Below are 9,494 nucleotides of genomic sequence, written 5' to 3' on the forward strand. Positions count from 1 at the left end.
TTTATTTTTAATTATTGATATCTTAATCTTTTTAAAAATATATTTTACTTTTTTAAAATATATCGTGTGCATGTGTTGTTTAGACATTTTCTATTATTATTATTATTATTATCAATTAATTAATTAATTAATATCAATATCAATTTGTCATCGTTAATGTATGTATCAATTTGCTACTAATTATGCTTGAGTAAAAATAATAATTAACAAATAATAATTAAAAATATTAATGATCGACAATTATTATTATACAATTAATATAATAATTAGTATCAACTTGTATCAATGTGTATATCAACTTGCATAATGATAGAGAATTAAAATTATATAAATTAATATAATAATTAGAATGATTAAAAATATTTAATGATTGATAATTAGTATAATAATGTATTAAATATTAATTTTTATATAATTATAAAAAAGATATTTTCTTAAAATAGATTGAGAAGATAGTAAATATAAATATATTGAAAGTAGCACTTTTATTTTGGAAAGAAAAAAGTTCATAAGAAATTGACATCTCACTTCTAATATTTTTAAAAATATACTAATATAACAATAATACTAATAGTTGAAAAATAATTGTGAAGACTTATTAATAATTAATATCTAAAATAAGTAAATTAAATAACAATAATTAAAAAACCCTTTAACAAATGTGAGAAATAAAAATAAAAGAAATTGATAAATAATAAATGTAAATATATTAAAGAATAATATTTTTATTTTGGAAAAAAAATTCATCATGACACCTCATTTTTATTAATTAAAAAAATTAATTTTAATAGATTAAGTAGATTATTATTATTATTATTATTATTATTATTATTATTATTATTAGAAAAACTTATAAGTACATAATAATCAAATAATCCATGCATTGAAAATAATTTTATTATGATTAGAATAACTCATGCCATTAGCATATTATTATCATATCATATCATATTAATTTGATATAATTATAATATAGACAGTTTCTTAAATTAGTATAATTATATATCATTCATTAAATATTAATTATAATATAATTATATTAATTAAAGATATTTTTTAAAATAAATTTAGAAGAATGAATAATACAATCATTTGAAAAAAAATGGATTAACGAAAAAATGACACTTCACCATCATAAATTAAAAAAAAATCAATTTTAGTATATTATATTAAATATTAAATATTAAATAGATTCACAGACCCCGCGAGATCCGAGCCTCAATTCTCCTTTGAACCGCCCAAATTAAAATCCACAAAAACTTTCAATAAAACAAAAAATTAATTTCCTTTTTTCCAATTCTCATTTTCTTTAACTCGCATATAAATCATTTCCCGGTCTAATTTTCTCACACAACCAGAAAAAAAATAAAAAGAAACACTTTACTATCTCTCCCCCCCCCTCCCCCTCTCTCTCTCTCCGTTTCTCTGTATCGGAACGGAAGAAAGAAAAGTAAAAGAGAGGAAAAAAAACATTGAGCGAAAAACCCTAACCTTTCTCTGTGTGTGTTCATTTCCGCATTTAGGGTTCCGATTTGGAATTGAGAGAGAAAGAGTGGTTTCTAGGGTTTCGATGGAGTGAGTGAGACAGCGTTTGTGAGATCTGCGAAGAAGAGAACCCCGCTTGAAGGACCGTTAACAATGGCTTCTGCTGAGAGGCAGCTCGAAGAGCAGCTTCGTGAAGCTGGGAACAAGCTTCTAGATCCTCCTTCATCCGTCGACGAACTTCTACCTCTTCTCGATGTAAGCGCTTTCTTTTTCTTTTCTTTTTTTTTCCCTTCAGTTATTTTCATCAATCGTTGTTAACCCTAAACCGTTAACAATGGTTTCCTTTTGCTTGTGATTCCATACCTGTACGGTATCGTGCTGTGTTGCTTGCTGAACCTCATTTTCAAAGGATTCGTGAATCAGTTTTTGAGTTGCAGATGTGTTACGTTTGCTGATTCTCTGTATCGGAGCCTATTTTATGTCCGCACCAACAATAATCTTTTTAAATAAAATTTTAATTTGTGACAAGTTAATTTCTGGTGTACAGAATTAAAAAGTACGGTGAAAATAAAAAAATATTTACCGGCTTACCGGTGTGGGTTCTTTTTGCTTTAAGTCTTTAACACGTGCCCAAATCCCTGAGCGTTGAGCAGGTTTAGGTCCATTTATTTTATCTTACTTTAGACAGAAATAGTGCGGTCCTTTAATTCTATTCCCCCGACAGATTGATTAATGAAATAATTAAATTTTAAAATGCAACCTTAAAACCCTAAACCCACTTTAATGGTGTTCAATTGTCAATTCAACTCAACTCTACGAAGCTTTGTTAGCCGCCCCCGCCTCAAAATTTTCGTTCTCCCCTCTTCACACTTCAAAGCACCCTCACCCCGTTCTCCTCTCCCTCACGTCACAGGTTTCTCTTCTGCCCCCTTACAATTTTTCTCTTCTTTCATTTTCTTTCTTGAATCTGCATTGACTTCTTTAATTTTCCATAACGGTCCATGTTTGATTATTTAGTCCCAGTTAATTGAACGTGTTAGTTATAGTAAGCTAATTTTATTTTTTAAATACTGATTCTTATTGAGTTCTCTGTTTTAGGTATCAGTTTCATTCATGCTCTTGTTAGCATTTTGAGTCGCATCTATTTTTTGTTGTTGCATGTGTATTGATTTCTGCAATTTTTGTTCACAATGATTAACGTTTAATCGTTTAATTTTCATCTACTGCATGTGTTACTTACTTATCCTGTTCTGGACAATATTCTTATAAAGTAGTAAGCTAGTTTATTTATTTTCAAATTTGGTTCTTCTTTTGTTTCATATATCCCCTTGTTTTTGTGATAATTTAGTATGCAAGTTGGACACCAATTGGGATAGTTATCTCTTGAATCCTTTTTAGTTTCTATTATTAGTGTAGTGATAGATTTTTTAACATGTTACAGGCTAGGCTTAGTCTAAAGTTGCCGTAGCTTGTTTAATGCAAGGTATAGTTTGGTCCGTTTCCATCCTGTAATGAGAAATAGCATTGCCATTGCGGTTCCTCTGAGATTGAGACCAAACATTAGCAACACTCTACCACATCACAAGTTCCGGCCAACCTGCTTTCACAGCCATGAAGGTACGCACACCACAGCTTTAACGCTTTCAATAGCCTAGGGCACTTCATTCGTCGCATGTTCTTGTTCCTCCCCTCTCTCTCCCTCTCTGTAAGTTCTCTCTATCTGATTCTATCTAAAACACTTTCTATTCATGTAATAATTCTTTGTTTGTGTTGTTCATAATGCCATTGCTTACGGCCCTTCTTCTTCCATGCTAGGACATACCATTAGTTGCGTGCCCTACTCCGCTCCTCAAACAAAGCCCATGGCGCTTCATTTCGAGGTTCAATTCCCCATCTATCTATTTATCTATCAACCTATCTATTTATCTATTTATATTTATATTTATATTTATATCTATATAAAAGCTGATACCAACTCTCTCCACAATGAGTTTAAGTCATCTTTTCTTTGCTAATGATGTCACATCAGCAACATCAGCAATTTTAATGACTTGGCAAAAATGAAAATCAACCAATCACTATTTAGTAAAATGTTTAAAAAAAAATTAAAACAAAAAACTCTTATTTATTATTATTCAATTGAAACATCAAGTACTAATTAAATGCAATAAACATACATTAAAAGTGTCATAATAATAATTATAAAAAATTTCAGTAACAAATATTCAAATTCTACAACTAATACATATTAAGACTCTTACTACTCTTTATTTCTTAATCTCTCATATTAATTGTAAAAAATTCCTTAAATTTAATGTAACATTTTTATATGTTTTTCATTCTCATTTATTTAATTTTTTAATTATTTACAAAAAAAACTACAAGAAAAGACAAATTGTAGCCATTAATGCAAATCGAAAAATGAAAATGCAGTTTTGTATAATTCTAATATAAATAACCTATGCCTTTTTTAAAAATAAATAAATTCAAAATCTATTTATAATATGTTCTCTAAAATATTTTTAATATAACATTGACTAAAATATACTATATAGTATAAATAATCTAATGCGCGGGTCTCACTCTAGTTCTATTTTAGTTCTTTTACGCCTTTACATTGCTGAAGTTTTGTTGTCTTATTTATGTGAAAATCAACAACATTCATTTATTGCTATTGTTGTTGTTTTACCTTTGGATGACTGGGGCTTAAAGAATGATATGGGTATGCATACAAGAGAATAAGTGATAACTCTAGATGATGGCTGAGAAGCACTGTGTGCACTTGTTGAACCATTCTTTGGTTATTTTTTTTCCTGAAGTTTTATTATTATGTTTGCTTTCTCAGATTCTTGGCCGGTTCAACCGTGCTCGTGCAGCTCAATTGACTCTCCCTCACTTTGTGTGTCAAACACCACTATTTATGCCAGTGGGTACTCAAGGTTAGAGTTTCCAATTTATCCTTTCTGATATGCAGCAAATGAAGTTTTCTGTTTTTCCTAGTGTTTTTCATTCTCATGCTCAAGCCATTTCATGCTATAAGATAACAAAGTTCACCTTCAAAGTTGTTGCCAAATTGTTTCATTTCTTTATAATACAATATTGCATTCGTATTGAGTTTGTTGTTCTTGGGGGGAAGTATGGACATCGGTTACTCATGTCCATAGAACATTCAATGTTGATATTTGCATTGATTGAGTTGATTTTCTCTTTCCTAGGCTTTTGACAGATTTCTAAGTGGTTATCTTGCACTTTTGCATTCCTAATTGGAGGGGTTAAATTAACAGGGACAATCAAAGGCTTGACAAATAACGAACTTGAGAGAATTGGTTGCCAAATAATTCTGGGAAACACATATCACTTGGCCCTTCGACCTACTTCCGAGCTTCTCGAAGAAGCTGGTGGTCTTCACAATTTTATGAACTGGCCACGGGCTATGCTTACAGACTCTGGTGGCTTTCAAATGGTTGTTGTTTGACTTAATGTATACTTTTTCCTTTTACTGTTGTAATTTCGTGCATTCTAGTAATTATATTATTATCATCGGGTTCCATCAAGTAATACTGTTGCATACTAATTTTGTCTGATAATTTTTCATGCCACAGCATTGTTTGTGGCTTGTGTTTTTTCTTATTATTGTGTCTCTGTTTTCAACCTTTGTACAAGTTTATCTGTATCAGAATCAAAAGTTATAATATAATGTCACTTCAAAGTGAAGAATGATGTTGATCATACTAAGAGAAGTATTGAAAGTAATCAAGGTTATAACAGAAAGAAGCCTAAGGCTGTGTGGATAGGCCCTTAGGCAGGACAAAAAAAATGACATTGGAGCTAAATTTGTTGTGTGAAGTGAACCTGTATTATCTTTTTGCTAATTGATAACTATATTCAGGGATAATGTTGAAAAAAATCATTTATATTTTTTGTTAAAAATCTTACCAATCTACCTCACTAATGTTTTAGGTCTCATTGTTGCATCTTGCTGATATCACAGAAGAAGGAGTGACATTTCAGGTATATATTATTTTCAAGTTTCGTAGGCAAGTTTGTATCTAACCTTTTTTTCCATTTTAAGACAAGACAAAAAATTATAATAAGAAAAGGTTGCAATTGTTGTCTACAATGAAATTTTGTTATTTGTAACTTTAGAATTATTTTCTTGCTTCAGTCACCGGTGGATGGCAAGCCAATGCTTCTTACACCCGAAGAATCAATTCAGATACAAGTATGTAGATTAATTGTTTTTCCTCCATATGTTTCTTTCAATCAATACTTGATAGTTTATTTAAAATTTGAAAAACTTTTAGGACTCCACATATTATGATTTGCTTTCAGATAGAAGTTGTTCATTGAATTCTTGTTCTAAGTTATAGTTATTCCCAATATAGTATTTCCAAATTGAGAAAGATGTTCTTTTATTAGATATTCGATTAATGTTTATAATTTAAGCCTCATAGAAAATTGCAAGTGACAATGCTTAACAGATTGTAGTACTGACTACAAAGTATAGCACTGAAAATTGATTCGTTGTTCTTATGCACGTTCCCTTGATGCCTTCAATAATTTCTGGTTTCTTGTACCTGCTTATGGAGTTTTTGGTTAGAGCTTACGGCTAGCAAACTGTAACAATATATTTTAAGAAAATTGATTTTTCTTTCTTATGTTCGTCATAAATTGTACAGAATAGAATTGGAGCAGATATTATTATGGCTTTGGATGATGTCGTAAAGACCACCATTACTGGTCCAAGAATTGAGGAAGCTATGTATCGAACACTTAGATGGATAGACAGATGCATAGCAGGTAATTATGTTATCGAAGTGTATCATTTAAGTCTTTGGTCCAATGCTAAATATAATGGACATTCCTTCTGTTAACAGCGCACAAGAGACCTCACGATCAGAACTTGTTTGGTATTGTACAAGGTGGTTTAGATCCTGAGTTGAGGTAAATTTTAGCACAAACCATGATGTTCTTCCTATTATCAATGTGGATGTTGTGAAACAAGTAACTAACTATAAATTTATAATTTGCAATATGTTGTACTCAGGGACATCTGTGTCAAAGGTTTGGTAGACCGCAACTTGCCTGGGTAAGTGTAAGTTTATTTAGTCATATAGTCTATTTTGTGGTTTCAAGCTTATTGCCATTTCTAATGTTATTTATTTATTTTGTGCTGTCTTTTAGAACTATATACTAGACAGTATACAATACTAGCTGGTTTGAATGTCAGCTCCAGTTTCTTTTTGTTTAGGCACCACACAAAATGGACTTGGTCATATTATTCATGAATCATTACTGTGTAATTTCTTAAAGTTAAACTATAAATTGCGAGTTAAACTAACTCGAGACAATTTAATGTGTTATTCCTGATTCAATTTAACAAAAGAAAAGAAAAACTAGGATTGTTGATCTGGTATCTAGTACTTATCAAAAGAGTGAAGAAAAATAGTATAGCATTCCAAAAATATGCATGAATAGATAAAGGTCTTCTTTCATTGACATACTACAGTTAGAAGTAACCTTGTGAAATAAAGGAGGACATGTGGAATCAATAGTTTCGTAATGCTGCTAAGGAGCTTAATATAATTTTCTTTTGTCACAGCTATGCTATTGGTGGTCTTGCAGGAGGCGAAGATAAAGATTCGTTTTGGCGAGTTGTTGCTCAGTGCACTGCTGCTTTGCCAGAGGATAAACCACGATACGTTATGGTCAGAATAACTTCCATCATAGCAGCCATTACTTTGATATACATTTCAAATTAAATCAATTTCATACCATTTGCTTGTACTTGTTCCAGGGAGTTGGTTATCCACTTGATATTGTTGTTTGTAGTGCTTTGGGTGCAGACATGTATGATTGTGTCTACCCCACCCGTACAGCACGCTTTGGGACTGCCCTTATTCCTGAGGTGATCTTTTTCCATTTTATGGACAATTTAGGCTATGTTACAATTAAAATTTTTGGAAACAAAACTTTATGGAATAAAAATTAAAGGAGGAAAATATTATCTCCTTAAAATTACAAGTTGTTTGGTATACAGAGGAAATAAAAATTCTCAAGAGCTCAAATATGCAATTCACTAAACGGGGGCAAACATTTACCCTAGTCAAATATAAAGTAAATTTATCCGTAGAATTAGTGAATTTTACTCTGAAATTTTTCCTTTCTTCCTTTAAAATTTAGCATAACAAAATGTAGCCCCTCTTTTCCGTCTAGCTGAACATAACCTTATAATTTTTTCCTGCCATCATAGTCCACTTGTTGATGTATCTGCATGATTTTAAATTTAATTCTTTGCGGTATGTTTGTAGGGAGTACTAAAACTAAAACATAGAGCCATGGCTGATGATACTCGACCAATTGATCCTACCTGCCCTTGTATGGTATGCTTCTGATAGGGTACTTCTTTATTTGATAAATTATTTGACGAAATTGGCATATTTTTATATTTTTTTATTTTTTCCTCATAGGTTTGCAAGAACTACACCAGGGCCTACATCCATTGTCTTGTCACTAAAGACGCCATGGGGTCTCAGCTTCTATCATATCATAATTTATATTACATGATGCGGGTAGAAAACTCTATATTATATAAAATTTTGCTTATAAATTAATGATCAGTATATGTATATACATGTTCAACTAAAGTCCTTGTATTTTTAAATTTGCAGCTTAGCAGAAATTTACACACATCAATAGTTGAGGGAAGGTTCCCAAAGTATGCTTATATTTAATTACATGTTCCTATCATTGGATCTCTCTTCTATTATTAATTATAGCTTTTTCCCCTTGAGAAGTTCAAAGCCTCCCTATATGCCAATAACCCTTTTATTTTTATTTTTTTGTAGGTTTGTATGTGACTTTTTACAAACAATGGTATTTAATACTTCATTTCATTATTCTTCTCAATTTCATCTGCATTCATATTAATGTTTGTATGTTTGAAATTTAAATATTTATCTTTGAATTGAAAGATATTTTTACCAACATTTTTTTCAAACTATAAAAAATATTTGTTGACTGTTATTAAATCTTCTCACACCTTTCTACTGCAGTTCCCCAAAGGTGATGTTCCTGAATGGGTCTGCAATGCTATGGAGGTGGCCGGAATCGACATTTCTTCCTGCTGTGCTCCATTTCCATCATGCCAAGAAAAGTATTCCAGCGATGAAATCGGAACTAATGACATACACATGGAGTTAAGGCTTACACACACAAGTTATAGACCAACACGAAATTTAGAAATTTAGCCGAGCTTGGAAGGCATGCACAAATTAGTTTACACAATGATTTTTTTGCAGGTTAATGCTTACTTTGGTTCTTCTATGTACATGCGTGAATCATTTTACTTGACTTGTTAAAATCGATGAGAACTAAAATGACCTATGCGTGTACTTATGGAGATCAAAGTGAGCATTAACCTGCTTACTTTTGGTAGCATAAATTTTGTATCCTGCATATGCTGCTATGAGTAAAATTTATTTAAAGGTTTACAGCAAATCTTTTGTTCTTTTCAATTCTTATTGTCAACACAAGTGGAGATTAGGGTTGTGTTCGTGAAAGGAAAAAGAAATGGTGTAACATTATTTAAGTCTTGCTGTTTATGTCGTGTCATTTTATATCTTTTAATTTGAACTTGAAAGAGCCTTCTTTAAGCAAATTTTTTTCCTTTCAAGTGTCGAAGCTAATGGCTGTCCTATCATGGAAATACTTGTAACTTTTTAGGTATATTTAATGTCTTATAAAAACTTTTTCTTGAAGTATTGTAAAAAAAAAATAGTCGGGAATATTTCTAAAGCTCTCCGAAAATGTTTTAGAAGTATAGGAATCAAGATTCATAACTTTCATTTTTTTGGTCTTGAAATTTATACTTGCAATTGCAACAATTTCTATATTCAAAATAGACATTTATGTACGACTATATGAACCAACTGTTTTGTTTAACATTTTATGGATACCAAAAGGCTGAGTCTAAAAATTGAACACATCCTTTAGATTAAACATAAATA

At 30.8% G+C, this 9,494-nt stretch overlaps 1 protein-coding gene across 8 annotated transcripts; it reads left to right on the top strand.

The window, feature by feature from the left end:
- The first annotated feature begins 1,296 nt into the window (after window positions 1-1,296).
- LOC112711296 (uncharacterized) lies at window positions 1,297-9,145 on the top strand. 8 transcript variants are annotated; one of them, XM_072203282.1, is made up of 18 exons: window positions 1,353-1,740; window positions 1,895-2,398; window positions 2,927-3,102; window positions 3,301-3,365; window positions 4,331-4,424; window positions 4,770-4,948; window positions 5,446-5,496; window positions 5,651-5,707; window positions 6,165-6,285; window positions 6,363-6,429; window positions 6,533-6,574; window positions 7,088-7,193; window positions 7,283-7,393; window positions 7,797-7,868; window positions 7,956-8,057; window positions 8,157-8,203; window positions 8,334-8,361; window positions 8,541-9,145. In XM_072203282.1, exons 3-18 carry the CDS (start codon window positions 2,997-2,999, stop codon window positions 8,733-8,735), a joined length of 1,443 nt encoding a protein of 480 aa, XP_072059383.1. In that variant the 5' UTR covers window positions 1,353-1,740; window positions 1,895-2,398; window positions 2,927-2,996; the 3' UTR covers window positions 8,736-9,145. The 8 variants fall into 8 exon arrangements, with proteins under 8 accessions (XP_025619704.1, XP_025619701.1, XP_072059386.1 ...); XM_025763919.3 differs by lacking the exon at window positions 1,895-2,398 and having other exon boundaries at window positions 1,297-1,740; window positions 2,927-3,190; XM_025763916.3 differs by lacking the exon at window positions 1,895-2,398 and having other exon boundaries at window positions 1,297-1,740.
- Window positions 9,146-9,494: the final 349 nt, after the last annotated feature.

This window comes from Arachis hypogaea, chromosome 9 (genome assembly GCF_003086295.3).
Source record: "Arachis hypogaea cultivar Tifrunner chromosome 9, arahy.Tifrunner.gnm2.J5K5, whole genome shotgun sequence".
NCBI classification, from domain to species: domain Eukaryota; kingdom Viridiplantae; phylum Streptophyta; class Magnoliopsida; order Fabales; family Fabaceae; genus Arachis; species Arachis hypogaea.

Bases quoted from the DNA above. Each gene is read 5' to 3' on its own strand.
- LOC112711296 (XM_025763916.3), top strand. From the start codon at position 2,997: ATGAGAAATAGCATTGCCATTGCGGTTCCTCTGAGATTGAGACCAAAC. The intron at 3,103-3,300 runs GTACGCACACCA...CTTCCATGCTAG, and splicing joins CTGCTTTCACAGCCATGAAG to GACATACCATTAGTTGCGTG. The intron at 6,430-6,532 runs GTAAATTTTAGC...TGTTGTACTCAG, and splicing joins GGTTTAGATCCTGAGTTGAG to GGACATCTGTGTCAAAGGTT.